General features: G+C 25.4%; 1 protein-coding gene across 3 annotated transcripts in view; it reads left to right on the plus strand.

Moving 5' to 3' along the window:
* The window catches only part of LOC134834063 (MOB kinase activator-like 2), a 93,728-nt gene that overhangs the window by 29,894 nt on the left and 46,363 nt on the right, over positions 1-17,471 (plus strand). Inside the window, exon 1 of one of the 3 annotated variants that reach the window (XM_063848604.1) lies at positions 1,746-2,122. The exons of the other annotated variants lie outside the window; for them this stretch is intronic. Within the exon in view, the coding sequence (XP_063704674.1) occupies positions 1,953-2,122 (170 nt within the window). The 5' untranslated portion in view covers positions 1,746-1,952. Of the gene's footprint in view, positions 1-1,745; positions 2,123-17,471 lie in introns of those variants that run through there. 3 annotated transcript variants of the gene reach the window in all.

The raw sequence follows: 17,471 nt of genomic DNA on the forward strand, positions 1-17,471 counted from the left end.
CGATTCGCGATTCGAAAACAATTCTTTCACACGTCGTCGTCGATGATCGAGAATTCTTATGAGAAATGTTGTTTACGAACTTTGTTTACGGTAAACATGAGAAAAAAAATTATTTGCGTCAGCAATTATCGTTCCTTCGGATATCTCTCTGACACAATTGTGCTACTCATTTATGATCGACTTCATAATTAGATTTGCGATGGTTAGCAAGTCGATCAGATCATCTGATGATGTCGCCATCGAAACAAACAAAAAATTAGTTTAAAGTCGTGATGTTGCGTTTTGCGCTGCAAGTTCATGTAACTCGAAGATACGATCGCTGCCATTAAATCGAAAGTATTCTCATGATTTTTTTTTAAAACAAAACATTTATCAATCATGTTTTTTTTTCGCTAATAATTTCATTCAAATGAAATCATTAGTTTTCGAATCGATTTGTTTCCGTGAAAGTTTGTTTTTTTCTCAGGCCTCTTGTTGTTCAACTTTGAAATTTGCCAAAAACTTTAATTATATCGATCTTGAGGTCACTTCAGTATTTTTCTGCTTCGTCATTTTTCGTCTGCTTCTCAAGTGTTCAAGCGTAATTATACTTCAGCAGCAAGCTTTTCACTCTCTCAGCTCTTCAGTTTTCAAATTCAGCTCTTCAGTTTTCAAATTTCTCAGCTTTTGACTCTCTCAGCTCTTCAGTTTTCAAATTTCTCAGCTTTTGACTCTCTCAGCTCTTCAGTTTTCAAATTTTAGCTTTTGACTCTCTCAGCTCTTCAGTTTTCAAATTTCTTAGCTTTTGACTCTCTCAGCTCTTCAGTTTTCAAATTTCTCAGCTTTTGACTCTCTCAGCTCTTCAGTTTTCAAATTTCTCAGCTTTTGACACTCTCAGCTCTTTAGGGAATTTATTGTCTGTCCAAGAACTCTAATTCCAATCAAATCGACCATGACATTGAATTTTATATCCTTTTTTTCCATTCGTGCTGTTTCTGTATGATTTATCGATTTTTTTTCCAACGACACACGCAACTTAAAGTTTTACAAAAAGGGCCATAAATTATTTTTCTTATCGCTAATAGTTGGACTCTCTTTAAATATTTATAACCGTGTGATGTTGCGGTGTTTACTTTTCGTTTTGCCTTCAGCGATGGAATTCAACTGAAAAAAAAAATTAAATAAATGGAAAAGTGGATTTTCATCGATTTTTTGTTTCAATAAAAAAAATACTTACGTTCTGCTTCAAATAAAAAATAAAAACGGATCTTGAGTCACAAATATTGCGAAAAAAAAATTGAAATCTAAAAAAAAAATTAACATAAAATTACTTTTTTTATAGGAATTTGTGTGAGAGGAAAAAAATTATAAAATTAAGTTGTCAAAGAAACATGATTGAAAAATTTCATATTTTTCCGCCGTACTTTTTATAATAGCTTGCAAAATATTCAAGAAAGTTTACTATTACAATAAAAAGTAACAATTGTTATATTTTGAAATCATTTTAAAAAATATCATCTTGAAAAGTAACTTAGATGCCAAAAAATAATAAAATTGAATTATTAAAGTATTATTAAATTACATAAAAGAAACGGTAACAATAATTGTTGTGTAACTATTATTTTTAAAATTTATTTGAAAATAAAAGAGAAGAAATTGTAAATAAAAAATATTTTTGTACAAATAAAAAAAATAATTAAAATAGTTGAAAAGTAAAAAAAAATCGTTGAATGGCATCAAAAGTGTGCCTTTTTTATAAGAAAGTTAAGCAAAGCGAAAAAAAAGTGTTTGTGCAATAAATAAACGCATTTTATAAATAAAAACGCTTCAAATCATACAAAATTGATTTACTCAAGTACAGTTTTGTTCCTGCTGCCTTCATAAGCAGCAGTGGCAAAAAATCTCCAACTTCGTTGAAAACGTCGAACAACAATAATAATAATAACAACAACAATAATAGCAACGGAAACAAAATGCTTCGCTCACCCGCACACATCGCTGTGGGACCAACGAGCGGCGCCGGAGGTATGATTTTGCATCAAACGCCTCCGCCTCATGCACGAACGTCACTTTTTGATTCGTGCCATCGGAAGATTCGGTTTATCGGCAGTTCACCCTTTGCACTTTTTGGAACTTTAGTTGCGTAAGTATTTTTTGTGGTTTTTGATTTAAATGGTTTATTAAAAAAAATTTTTTTTTGACAAAAAAAATTTTTTTTTTTTTAAATTTTCAAAATTTTTAAATTTTTAATTTAAAATTTTAAAATTTTAATTTTAAAAAATTTTTAATAAATTTAATAAAAATTTTCATAAAATTAATTAAATTTTAATAAAAAATTCTTTCATAAAATTATCAAAAAATATTTTTTTTAAATTTTAAAAAAATTTGAATCAAATAAAAAAAAAATTTCATTAATTTCATTAAATATTTTCATAAAATTTAATAAAAAAAATATTGAGAAAATTTTTTTTTATTTTTGAAAATTTTTCTTGAAAAAAAAAATTAATTAAATTTTATAAAATTTATAAAAAATTTTTTATGAAAAAAATATAAAAATTCTTGAAAATTTTTAATTAAATAAAAATTATTTGTTTTTTTAATTTTTTAAAATATTAATATTTTCATAAAATTAATAAAAAATTTTATTATGAAAAAAAATTTTTTTTTTAATTCTTGAAAATTTTTAAATAAATAAAAAATAATTTATTAATTAATTTTATGCGATTTTTTTTAATTAATAATTTCATAAAATTAATATAAAAAATTTATGAAGAAAAAAATTAAATTATTTATTGTCAAAAAAAAATAATTTTTTAGATAAACCATTTTTTTATTTATTTATTTTTTTGAAAAAAAAATTATCGAAGAATTTTTTATGTTTAAATAAAACGTCGACACTTATGATGGATTAAAGAAGATTGATGTGCCATTTAATTATTACTTACATTTTCAAAAATAAACACGAAACGACATCTTTTATCTCTTTTTTTTTGTGAGACTAACTCAACACGAGCCGCCTTTTCCTCTTTTTTTTCGTTTTTTTTTCTATCGCCTTCATACTTTCGCTCAATTTCGATTTTATCGAATGCGAAAAATGTTGTCAGATGATGACAGATAATTGGTTGGACGTTGTTAAACTCGTAAAAAAGGTAACAACTGTCGTTGTCAAACATACAGCCGAAGAAGAAGAAGAAATTTTGTCATTAAGATTATAAATTGCTTTAATAATAAAAGAGCGAAAGAAATAATTTGACGAAATTTTTTTTTTTTTAGTTGCTCGACATTTATTGAGTAATCACGTTCATCGTAAATATTTGTAAAAAAAAGAGCACATGCGAAAACTGCCCTTTTTATGTTCCAAAAGTATTTTTATTGGCACAGAATCCATAAATAAAACATGACAAGGAAACAGGCAATCAAAATGTTCGGAATGACAAAACGTTCGAGAATTGGCTTGGAAAAGTAATTTTTTGGGAATGTCACCTTTTTAACAAAAAAAAAAAAATAATAATAATAATAAAATACCTGGACTTGCGTAGGTCGTTATCATCAAACAAACGCCATGTGTGATGACAAGCAATTTATAAAAAAAAACCATGATTGATTCTCCTTTGAAGTTTTTTCTCGATCCCTTTCTTTCATTCCTTTTTTTTATTAACGTCTTGAATAAACATCTTGGACATAATCTCCCAACATATAAAGAGATTTGTTTATCAGTCTAGACGGTTCTCATGTTCTCTGAGTTCGTGACTCAAATTCAACGTGAACTTGCAACAAAGTAACTACAATCCAATATTTTTCAATTTCCGATGAATTTTCTCTTTTTTTTTTGTCACACATCTCGTTGTTGGTATTGTTTTGCGGTTAAATTTCATTTCACGACAGGCGGTAAAATATTGATGCAATCAAGCATAGCTAATGTTTTCATCCGGTTACATTTTGTGTTGTTGCTTATGGAAAAGAGAGCGACGTCACGTCACACCGGTAGCAAAATAATCATAATAATTACTATATTTATTGTTTTTTTTATATAAAAAAAAGTTTTCATTTTTTATAAAATTTATATTGATTTTGCCCTACAAAAGTTGAAACTAAGTTCTTGTGGCAAAAACTATGCGTTTCCGAGCATATGTTTCAAGGAGAAAAGTGATTCTTATGACGCGAGGAAGGTTTAGAGCGAAAAAAAATTTTTCAAAAAATTTTAACCCATGAAAACTTCATTTAATATTTTTTTTTATTTTTTTTTTTTTTGAAACTTCATTTTTTATAAATTTTTTATAATTTTTTTTTAATATTTTTTTTATTTTTTTTAATATTTTTTTTTTAATAAAAATTTTTTTTTAATATTTTTTTTTAATAATTTTTTTTTTAAAAATTTTTTTTAATCTTCATTTTTAAAAATATTTTTTTTTATATATTTTTTACAAGTGTTGCCAAGGTTCATTGAAGCGAAAAAAATTTCAATTTTATTTTTTGGATGGAAACGTGAAAATTATTAAATTTATTTTATTTTAATAAATAAAAAAATACATTCTAAAGCTTGCGACCTTGAAATTCAGTCATTCGAAGAACTCAAGCGCAACGACAAGTCTTGCTTGAAATTGAAGATCGATGACTAAGCTTACTTTTTATCACATTTTTATGTTTAAGAGAGTCATCTAGATATCTCTAAATGCATTAATAGACCACCAAAGGACAATATATTCGACAAAAATGACTCATAAAATGTCGTGATAATCCGAAATTGCTTCGAAAGTAAATTTATCGCCCTCTAAAAGCTCTCTTTAGTGAAAAAAGAGATGATCTATGATTTCATTAAATATTTCTCATTTAATTACCTTGACCAACCCTTATACACAAAAAAACGAAGAAAAAAAAGGAAATCATGACACACCAAAAATTAATGAATCTACTTGTTATCTACGCTATATTAACACATTTTTATACTAAAGTCAAGTAAAGGATCTCGAACAACAACAATGAATATCATCATTAATATTCTTTTTTTTTTCCTCAATAGAAAAAAACTCAACAATAAAAAAGTCAAGTCTTTGTAACAAAATAGAAGAGAAAAGATAAGAAGGTGTTGTCTGTTAATGCTCGTAAAAGTGGTTCAACTGGATAAACTTTCCGATAAATAAAAAACTTTTTTAATAAGAACGCGTTCTCCCCAAGAAATGAAATACAAGCTTCGGATGCAAAGAAGAAAGAAAAATAGAATGCGAAGGAAGAAGATAACAGAGAAAAAAGTCCGAAGAAACAAATTATAGACTAAATTTATGTCTACATGCTTTTAAGATTACCTTAAGTTACCTTCGGAGTCGTTTTCTTCCCTTAACGGATCATATTGAGTAAGATACGAAGTTTTATTGGAGTTTGAAGTCCCATAGCGATTTTATCTGACTTTTTAATTTGCTCATAATTTGAATTTTTTATTTTATTTTTAATATTTATTAAAAGATTTTTAGTTGAAAATTAAGACAAAAAAGAAAAATTTTAGCTCCGTTCGAGGCAAAAAAAGTTGCACCCAATGTGTGCACGGAATTTGACGTTGGGTAAATTGGTACGTCGAACGCATTAATTCTACTCTGTGCACACATTTTCTTAATTTTTCATTTTCTTGCCGAAAAACATGATAAGAAGAAATTTTTTCACAAAAATATAAAAAAACGTAAAAAGGTCAAAAATAATTTAAAAAATTTTTGAAGGTTAAATATTGCAAAATTTTTATTAAATTTAATTTAATAATAAAAATTTACAACTCTTTTAAAAAACTCGGTCAAATTTTTAAATTTTAATTTTTCGCATTCGAACGGAATTAGTTAAATGAGAAAATTTCATATAAAAATGTAAAAGGTCATTTGAAGGTTAAAAATTAAATAAATTTAATTAAAAAATTTATTTAATTTTAATAATTTTTTTATTAATTAATTTATTAATAATTCATAAATTAAAAAATATTTAATTAAAAAAATTCAAAATTTTAAAGAAAATATTCGTTCTATTTTTTTTATATATTTTTAGAATTTTTTGTCTGAATAAATTTGACTTTTGAATGAATTTTTTTAAATTAAAATTTTTATTAAATTTTTATTTAAATTTTTTTTCAGTCAAATTTTTAGAAGAATTATTTTAAAAAATTCTAAATTGAACGTTAAAAATTTTAAAATTAATAATGACAAAATAATTTTCATAAAATGTTAAAATTCAACTTTAAATTGTTCTTCCTGACGAAACGCAATGATTTCTTTCATCTTGATAAAAATCTATTATAAAAATTGTTCTCATCGTCATTACTGTTTAAAGTCCGTGTAATTTTTGTCTAAGTCATGTTTAACAAAAAAACAAGAAAAAAAGAACAAACGAAGGTACACAAAGTTAGTCGCGTCGGTATTTAACGGCGACAAACAAAATAAAATCATTATGGTTGAGATAAGAGAACATGATAAAAAATAATATTTGAACAAGAAATATTCATATGTTGAAACAATATGGGGTATTGTTTTAACTTTTTTTTCATGTTCTCGTCTCTCTTTGATGAGCTTTATTAAATTCTTACAGGACGTTGACTCAACATGAGATTAAATTAAGAAAAAAAATAGTTTTCTTTTAAGGAAGTCGAATGACCTAAATTTTTTCCCGAGATTTATGAGATCGATTCGTAACGGAGAACATCACCCGTAGAGAAAAACATTAAAAGTAAATTCCATTCATCGATCGTCAATCATTTTTTTCTATATTTTATATGCTTCTCGACTCAAAGTAAAAAATTGATGTTATGTGATCAATATCCTGAATGGCTTCCCATATAAATTGTTTGCATCTCAACATACATGAATCTGTCGTTTGATCATTCATTCATTATATTACTTTTTTATAAGAAAAAAAAAATAGAAAAAAAATATTTTTGAAGTTTTCAACTTCTAAATTTTTTTTTTATATTAAAAAAAAAATAAATTAAAAAATAAAAAAAAATTAATAAGCGAGAATTTTTTCAAAAATTTTTTTTTTCGCCTATGACTTCGAGCACGTCATAACTAACATTTTTCTCCATGAAACATATGCTCTGAGACGTATAGTTTTCGAGATTACCTCTCAGCATCAAATTTTGTAAGGCAAATTAAATAAAAAAAAATTTAAAAAAAATGTATAAAAAGTAAAATAAAATAAAAAGCGTCGAAAATTTCACTGAAAGCAAATTCAATTACCAGCTTTGAACAAAAATAAACATCATCAACCTACTTTGTACCATCAAGAGTTCTTTCTTCCGTTAGTTTTATTTTATTTTTACATTAAAATATGGATCGACAACTTTGTAGCTCTTAAACGTTGGTCGAATCACGAAATGGACCTGTGATGCAATAACGTTCAAGTCATTACAAAACGGGAAAAAAATAAACAGAAACACCTTGTGTGGCGAGTTCTTCTGTTCCATTCGCCGCCATGGCGTTGCATTGCGGCGTTTTTCATAAAATAATAATAATAAATGAAGTGCATGATGAACAGCTGCGTTCACTATAAAATAATAATTTCTTTCATAAATTTGAAAAATATTAAAATTAGACACCAACAACAGGTTGAATGGAAATAAATTTGACCGTGCGTTGTTTATTTTTCTTCGGATTTCTTTATTTTTTTAATTTTATTGCGGGAGTTTAACTTTTTCTTTTTTTATAATTGCATCTATTTCGTAATTTATTGTAAAATCTTGAACCAAGAGATGAAGTAATTTAGGACGCGCGATATTTTTAGATCGATGGGCGTTCTCGTAATCGACATGAAAAATGTCCGAAGTGTGATTTATTATTTAAAGGTTCACTTTTTGACAGATAAAACTTTATTTTCTCGTAAAATTATCGAAAATGTCTGTCAAACTTTATTTTTTTTATTTCTACGAAGTCGATAGAATTTCGACATAATTTCAATAGAAAAAGGGCTAATTTGACATGGCAGTAAAAAAATCGAATTGCATGACAAGAAATTTTTAGAAAGAAACAAAATCTGAATAAGAGGATAAATTAACTTGTTTGTTATTTTCATTAATTTTTGCAAATTTTTTTCAAACAAATAAAAACAGGTAGAAACAGCTTTAGCTTAAAAACCTGTTGTCGCTGTTTGTTGTCAAACAACAAAAAATAGATCATGTGGTTTTGTTAGATTATTCTCGTCTCATTACTATGCGAGCCAGGTAAAAAATTGTCATTCATGGAAGTAAAAAGTGTCAGTTCATTCATGACTTATCGTTACGATGTTTTTTTTTTGTGTATTAGTTTCAAAGAAAACAGCTGAGGAAACATTGAAAGAATGATAAGAAGCATGATTGATTCGAATTTTTTGCGCATCAGTGAGCAAAGAAGGAAGCAACAATGGTTTCTTTGATCGATTTCTTTAAAAAAATTTTTTTTTATGAATTGAAAAGAAATCTAAATTTGAAAGTTGGCTTAAAATTAACAATTAAAGTGCATTTTTAAACATTATGAATTTTTTGGTAGCTAAATTTTCAAAAAAATTTTAAATTATTTTTCAAAAATTTTTAAAATTATTTTTCAAAAATTTTTTAAATTATTTTTCAAAAATTTTTTAAATTATTTTCCAAAAATTTTTTAAATTATTTTTCAAAAATTTTATAAATTATTTTTCAAAAATTTTTTAAATTATTTTTCAAAATTTTTTTTAAAATTATTTTTCAAAAATTTTTTAAATTATTTTTCAAAAATTTTTTAAATTTTTTTTTTTTTTTTTCAAAAATTTTTAAATTATTTTTCAAAAATTTTCTAAATTATTTTTCAAAAATTTTTTAAATTAATTTTCAAAAATTTTTTAAATTTTTCTCTAAAAAATTATTGAAAATTCAATTTTTTTATTTTTTTAATAAAATCTAGAATTAAAATTTAATTAAATATTTTTTTTATGAAACGTGAAAAAACCAAAACGTTTCTTATGTAAAAATGAGCAACGTAAGTTCAATTTTTTACCAAGAACTTCGACACGTAACAACTTATGGCATTGAAATATCACGCCTTGCTATTCAAAAGTTACTTAAAACTCTTTTTTTTTCAAAACTCATCCAATGCGCATTTTCAGCCATTTTTACAGAAGTCGACAGAAGTTTCATATTTACCTCAATATTTGTTGTTTATTTTTTTCATTTCTGCAAAACATGCAAAAAAAGGCTTTATTATCACGAAAGTTGTCAGAAACACAAAAAAAATATTATTTCGCGTTATGTAAATAATATTTTTTGTTGTAACAGGGTTTTATTGAGGAACATGCTTCGTTATACTTACACGTCAAAACTTTGATGTAAAACCAATTTCCATTCAAATTACAGAGAAAAAACTTTGTTCAGGAAAAAAAGCGTTGAATAAACATATTTTTTCCGGCGAACCTTGAAAAAAAAAGTAACACAGAACGAGTTGAGTTTTCGTTTGTTCGAGTGACAGAAAAATGTCGCACAAGGTGAGAAAAATAAACAAAACAATAAATCACGAGGCTTTTTCTCTTGTGAGTTTTTGAAGGCTATTCACTGCAGCATATCGACTTTTCCGGAAAACGAGTGACGACAGCTGCGATCATAACTTCAAGAATTTATTGCTGTGACGTGTTTGTGCTCACTTCTTGAAAGCGAAATAAGTGACAATAAACCACATTCGAGTGTCAATTTTCCTTCATTTTTCATTTTTTTTTTATATTTTCTGTGCTTCGACGAACAATGGAATCAACAACTCAGAATGGAAAGAAAAATATTTCAAGGCCGAGAATGGTAATAACAATGTTTCGAAAGAATACACTCGACTGATTGCCATTTTTTTCGCTCATTTTTTTAGTTAGGCGGAATCATTGACATTTCGACAAAACATCGCCCAACGAAGAAATTGTCACACGTGCATTGATTTCCGCTAATTGGTCCGAAAAAAAAACGACAATTTGCCTGCAATAAAAGTCTATCGAGAAGACGTGAGGCGATACGTGACATTGTTGACGATCATGCAGATTTGTTTGCTTGCTTGAAAAATAGTGAAACGTAACGTCAAACGTGTAATTCGATAGCGTGTGACAGTCTCAAGAAACTTACAAAGTTGGAGCAATCACGTTTTATTTTTTTTTTTTTGTGTTTGAAATTGATATCAAAGACGATATTTTTATTCTATGGAAAGGAAAAAAAAACATCAACATCGACAAGTTTTCGACAAGTTGAAGGTAGATTGATTTCTCATGAATAATGAAAAACGAAGCTAAAGGCAAATATAAGCAGATTCTTTGATAGAAAATGGAAAAATTTGTAAATGTCAATCAGTTGTCAGTTTGAAAAAGTTGACCGTTAATCCTTGAAAAGGATATTTTAATGTCAAACTTGAGATTTTTTTAACTATTTCATTAAAAAAAGCTTTAAAAGTCTAATTAGGTAATTTTACAAATGACAAAAGCCTTTAAAAAAATATTTTTTCGGTTTTAGTTAAATTTTATTTAATTTTTATGAGTTTTTTATTTTTATTTTTTTATTATTTTAAAAAGTTTACAAAAAAAAATTCTTTATATTTTAAATAAATTCCACAAATTTTTTTTACGAATAAAAACATAAATTTTTTTATTTTATTTGCGAAATAAAATAAAATTAAAAATTAAAAATTAAAATTAAATTAAAAATTAAAATTAAATTAAAAATTAAATTAAAAATTTAAATTAAATTAAAAATTTAAATTAAATTAAATTTTAATTTAAAAATTTTTGTATTTTTATTCATAAAAAAAAATTTGAGAAATTTAAAAAATAAAGAATTTTTGTGTAATTTAAAAAGATTTCTCGCACTCGAAATAAAAAAATTATATTTACTGAGTTTGTTTAAAAATAAAACTGAATTCATCAGAATTTTAACAATTTTCAATTAATTCAATAATACTTTTATTTCATTAAAAATAAATAAAAAATAATTAAATATTTAAAAAATATTTGAATAAATAAAATAAGTTAATTAATATCAAAAAATTCAATTTAATAATTTAAATAATTAATTAAATTAAATTAATAATTATTTTTTTTTATTGTTAAATATTTATATATTTTAATTTTTTTTTAAATTATATCGGAATTATTTTAAATTAAAAAAAATATTTTAAAAAATTAATAAAATTGTCATATAGAATTAAAAAATGTCAACACGTTTTCCATTAATTTTTTTAAAATTTTTTGCTTGGTTTGAATTAATTGGAAAAGATTTTCATAAATACTTACCTCATAAAAAATACGAGCAAATTTCATCAACTCGCGGAAACAAGTTGCATCCATCATCTAAATTGCAATATGTGTCAAGAAGATTTTTCATATCAAAAAAATAAAAAAAGAAAAAATATTACAATAGCAAAATTTTCTGTGTTAATGCTTTTTCATATAAAATAAAGTACAAAAAAAAGATATATGATGAAAGATGATGAAATATCATAAAACATATTAGTAAATATATGAAATTATGCAACAACTAGAGTATAACAGTAAAAAAAGTGAATGCAACAACATATCACATGTGCTGCGGTTTAGAAATAAATAGAGAGAAAAAAAACTGGTGCAGCTTTAATAATATCATTCATTGTGTTTTATGAAAGGTGTGGCTTGACTCGCGACTTATTTTGTGACATGGTTAAAGGTTTTTAGTCTCTTGTAAAAAGTATGAATGGGGGGATAATCTGTAATAATAAAAATTACCTGAAACCCCCTTTCAACAAGTCTGCGTTGCTTTAATGAATAAATTGCTGTCACAACCGTAGTTTGTACCGTTATTGAGTTTCAGAAGCAACGCACGAGAATGTTACACTGGCATGATGATAACAAAAACATGTCAAAACTGGGGCAGAGATCTGTGTGTAATCTTTTGTAAAATGATCGGTGTTTGTTTGTTTTTCTACTTGTTGTTATTATTGGTAGACTAACACAACAACAAAAAGACAAACAGTAGAAAAAAATGATAATTATATATTGAACATCACACCATGCTACATGATGTTATGATGAAACAGATGTTCTGTTACGAGATTAGCAGCTTCTTCTTGCACAATTCTTCAGAGAGAGAGAGAGCGAAGACAATGACAATTTCACCTATATTCTAGTTTCTGTTGAAAGTCAGCTGCTTATTCGTTTAATTTATGCGACGAACGAAGAAAAAAGTTAATGGTGCCGTTATGCCATATGAAGAGGAATCGCTCTGTGGTTGTGCGATGCATGTCGTTGCAAAATGTGCAAAGTGTGTCTTGTACTTTAGTTTTTAATGTTCAACAGATGTTCCTTTTGTACAATTGCAAGGTTTCAGAATTATTATGACTTTTGAGAAGTTGTCGGGTTCTTGTTAAAATTGTGTTAATTAAGAGTCGTTTTTACATGCAAGGTCGAACAGCTGTTTCAACACTTTTTTCTCTTTCATATTTTTAGTTACTAAAATTTGAAATTAAAGAAAAATTTGACAGCTGTGAATTTTCTTTTAAAAAAACTAATTTTAATTTTTTTTCAAATATTTTTCCTTTAATTCTTATGAAAATTATTTTTCTAAATTTTTTCAAAAATAAAATTAAAATAATTAAAATTTAAGTTAAAATTTTTTCGAAATTTAAAATTATATTTTCGAAATAAAAAACTTTTTTGACAGCTGTCAATTTTTTTACTAAAATTTCATTTTTGAATAAATTTTAAGTAATTTTTTATTTAATTCTCATAAAAAATTCCTCTAAATACTTCAAAAATAAGATTTTATTTAAAAAATTTTCGAAAATTCGAACATTGGTTTCGAAATAAAAAAAAAAAAATTGACAGCTGTCAAAAAAAATTTCAAAAATTTCTTTTTTGAATAAATTTTTAGGTTTTTTTTTTATAAATTCTTATAAAGAAAATTTCTCTAAAATATTTTAAAAATAAAATTTTATTTAAAGTTTTTTCGAAACTTAGAATTATAGTTTCGAAATTAAGAAAATTTTTGACAGCTGTCAATTTTTTTAAAAAATTTCATTTTTAAATAAATTTTAAATTTTTTTTAAAATTTATATGAAGAAAATTTTTCAAAAAAGTTATTTTAAAAATTTAATTTTATTAAAAGTTTTTTCGAAAATTAAAATAAAAGTTTCGAAATTAAGAAAATTTTTGACAGCTGTCAATTTTTTTCAAAAATTTCATTTTTAAATAAATTTTAAGAATTTTTTAAAAATTCATATGAAAAAAATTTCTCTAAAATTCTAAAAAAAAAATTTTATTAAAATTTTTTTCGAAGTTTCGAAATAAAATTCGTTCAACAATAAAATGTTCCCTTCAAAATATTCAAAAAAACAAACAAACTTCAGATGATGATGTAATCCACACTTTTTCTTTATCTAAAGCGTTTTCCTGTTCTTAACGATAGTTTCAACCGAACGTGCTTGATATCGAATTATCACTTCCTTACATGACTATCTACTTTTAGCTCTTTTTAGCGAATGCCGAGCAAATGCACACATGCCTGGCAATCGGTATCACGTGAAAAAATGTCGTGTTACAGTTTCCTTATCAAGCACTCGCTTGCTTTGCTCGACAATTGCGTGGAGTGTGGGTCAGGGATCTCCAGTTTGAGTTTTTTTTCTGTACTTTTTAATTTATTCTATTTGAAGTCTTAAACATTTTCTAATATTTTTCTTCTTTTTTGTCTCTTTTTAGGTAAGTGATCAAAAATTCATCAAGGAATGTCTCGATTGTAATAAGGCCTTTGTAGCGATGAACAAAGAAAACTTCTTCTTCTACTAATATTTGTCAAGAAACCATAAAAATACTCAAAGAAGCACAAAGGAAGGACACAAGACTTGAATTTCTAATTACGTACAAAATATTTCTTCCTTGTTTCTTTGTACGCCGCAGCACATGGCAAGTAGTTGAAAAAGAAACGAAACAAAGAAATGATGACAAAGAGGGTGTTTACAAAAAATATGGTCGAAAATTATTTTTTTTGAGAGAAAACGACGCATTTTATGTAATGCTGAGTTATGAACTTACTTTTTTATTTGCCTGAACCGATTATCTCACTGTGAATCTCCGAAAAGGTCTACAAGGATAAAAATTTATCCCCTTTTTGTTATTGCTTAAACTTGTTAGAAAGGCGGAAATCGCACTTGATTAAATATTCGTGATTTATGAATTTTTATTTCCACTCGAGTGGCGAAAATTTCCCTAAATATTAATTAAATTGTCTCTTTCTAAAAAAAAACTTTTTTTTGAGGGGAGTTTAATGTTAGATTTAAATGATGCAATATCGTTTTATTTCGCTCTTTCTCTCGAGTTTTCTTGTGTAGGTCATAAACCCATTATCTCTTTTTATTTATGACTCGTTTCGACAGCGCATTGCGGTTCCGCACATATAAAATAAACTAAACAGTAGCCAAGCCAGATTGAATTGTGAAACAAAAGATTTTTTTTATGATTTTTTTTTCGAATGTAAGTAGGACAAGACAAGATCTTGATTGAATAGATAAACATCCGATGATTAGAAATCATTTCTTTCCTTTGTTTATTCCGTATTACAAAAAAAAATGATGAAAAAAAAGTAAATAAAATTTGTTGTGAAATTCATTTATATGAGAATCTCATACTTTACAGATGGTTTTTGTTTCACATAAATGCTGAAGAGTGACATGACGTACCTTTCTTTCTTTTGTTTGATTCGACTTCCGATGCGTATTGGAAATGGGAACGTGAAGAAAGAAAGGAAATGCATGGCAATCAAAATTAGTCTTAAAGGATTTCCTTTTAAATAGATTTTTTTGTAAAAAAAAAACATCCTGAGATCGGCGATCTTGGCTTGAAGTTTATGCTTGGTTTGGATAAAAAGATATTAAATTTAAGGATTTTAATTAAAGTGATAATTTTTAATTAATAAAAAATACTTAAAAAAAGTATCTAAATTCAAAATAAAATTATTTAATAAAAAAAATAAAACAAATATTTATTTTAAACTTTAAAAAAATATAAATTTAAAAAAAATTAAAATAAAAAAAATATTAGTTGAAAAAATATTTTTAAAATATATTTGAAAAATTGAATAAAATTTTTAAAATTAAAACAATAATTATAAAAATAATTTAAAAAAAATAAAAATATGAATTAGGTAAAACCTAATTTAATTTTTAAAAATATGTTTCTAAAATAATTTTAAAAATTAATAAATTATCATATAAAAATATATTAAAATAAAAAAAAACATTAATTTTCTAAATAAAAAAAATTTTAATGTATCAAATAATAAAAAATTTAATAAAATATAGAAAATAATTACTTAATTAAAATAAAATAAATTTAAACAAAAAAAATTTAAATTTTCCCTTTTCTTTAATTTAAAAAAAAATAAAATTTGAATAATAAAAATTATTTGTTTAAAAATTAAATAATTATTTTTTTAAATAAAAAAAATCAATTAAATAGCAATTTAAATATTGTGAAATTGGGAAAATTATTTTTTTGTATGAATTTTCACATAAAAAAATTATAAAAAAAAATTAAAATTATTTTTTTTAAATTAAATAATTTTTTTTAAAATTTTTAAAAATTCATTCAATCATATTAACCATTGCTTCCGTAATTGGTTGATTGATTTTTAGGCTCATTTTCGCTAAAAAAAAAAAACAAAAAATCAAAAACTTACCCGTCAACTTTTGTTCCATTAAAAAACAAAATCAATCTTCAACTTCAATCTCAAGCTGCATCTAAAAAAAAATCTAAAATTAAACAAATAAATAACTTAACGCTAGATCAACCTCCAAGTCGATCTCCAATTAAAAAACTTACAATAAATAAACTTTACTTACCATTTTGTCTAATCAATCGTTCTGAGTGCATCTCACACATATAGCGGGTGACACAATTTACACAAAGTTAATTTATTTTTGTTCTCTGGCGACGAATGACTTGATCGATCTGCATTCACGCCATCGACAAGATCCAGTTAATTAAAGTTTGATTCTGTAACATAAACACAGCTGAGACTCGAGAATAGATCGAGGGAGTGTCTTCATTAGCATTTTCTTGGAAATCAACGCAAAACTCTGAAAACGTGACAATTTTGTCATCGACGATATGACGACGATAATAGACGTTGTCAGCTATTTCCGTTTGTTTGCTCGTTGTGCCATATCGTTTTTAATTAAAGTATCGCAGCGAGAATAATAGTTTTAATTAAAAGAGGTTTTCAGATCATTTCCTCTAAATGTTTTTGTTTGCACTTTTATGGCGCGCTTCGTGTGAATCATTTTCAAGACGATATTTTTTTTTTGTAGAAAATTCAAAAATAAACAAATGGAAATGTAAACAAGAGAAAAAGAGGTTTCGTTTTGTTTTCTTTTAATTAATAATGATTTCTAAATGTTTACACAAAACACAAAAAGTTACAAATAAATCAAGTGAGCACTGACCTTGTTTAATAAAAGCGGGAAAATGTTACAATAATATATATATATATTGCTAATTGATTTCGAAGCAAAACGAACACTTGTTTTTGTTTAAATTGAAAAAAAAAATAACAAAACATTAAATGTGTGAAAATTTCATTTCTTCACACCGATAGATCAACGTCTTAAGGTTCAATTACATTTTAAAGTGTTTCGGAGCAAACAAAGAGTTTAACACTGTTTCAATGATATGAGAATAGAATATCACAAAGCACAAGAGTCATTGTGTTATCGAAGAATTTTGTTCAAATAAACTTGAGGAATTGCTCTGTGGTTCAAAACGGAAGCTTTTTAAGACTTTGGAGGACGAACATAGGGACCTCGAAATATCTCTCAATATTTTTTTTAAATATTGTGAAATATCTCGAGCCTCTGAAGTTTTAAAAAGCTTCTTATTCAATCTTGAAGGTTTGTCAAATTCATCTATTTTCAAACCTCAAGGTTTCTTTGACTCAAAACTTCAAGAGAGTAATAAAAGAGTTATCTGCTCATTTCTACATTACCTTACCGTTGATTAAATTCGATTCAATTGGAATTCGAAAGTACTTGAAAGCTTCTACATCTTTTCTCGCATGGTAGGTAGCGTAACCTAACTCCAAATCCAAATTGAACACGACACACGAATCGAAATACAAACATGTTATTTTAAATTCAATATTTGACTTGAACTTGTCTCGAATCTATCTCTCTTTCTCTATTATTGCATTTGTTTACTTTTCGATGCACCTACGGAAGATAAAGGGAATTTGTTAGAAATATGCCCTTATTTACAATACCTGCAATGCAATGCTTTCATTTCGTTTCCTCTTTCGAAGTTTCAATTCGATCCAATATCTTTTCCCATAGATACCTAAATTAACAGCGCATCGATAAAACTTCGAAAAACAAGACAAAGTGACAATTAATTTTAAGATTTTAATCCCATTTAAATTTTATTATAGCTCGGTATTTAAAGTTTCACATTACCATTTGTCGTGCGGTTTATTGCGGAAAAAGTGACACGCTAAAGAGAAACACACTAACCTTGAGCAAATAAAAGAAAATGAA

The sequence above is a fragment of the Culicoides brevitarsis genome, chromosome 1 (assembly GCF_036172545.1).
Source record: "Culicoides brevitarsis isolate CSIRO-B50_1 chromosome 1, AGI_CSIRO_Cbre_v1, whole genome shotgun sequence".
Classification (NCBI taxonomy): Eukaryota; Metazoa; Arthropoda; class Insecta; order Diptera; family Ceratopogonidae; genus Culicoides; species Culicoides brevitarsis.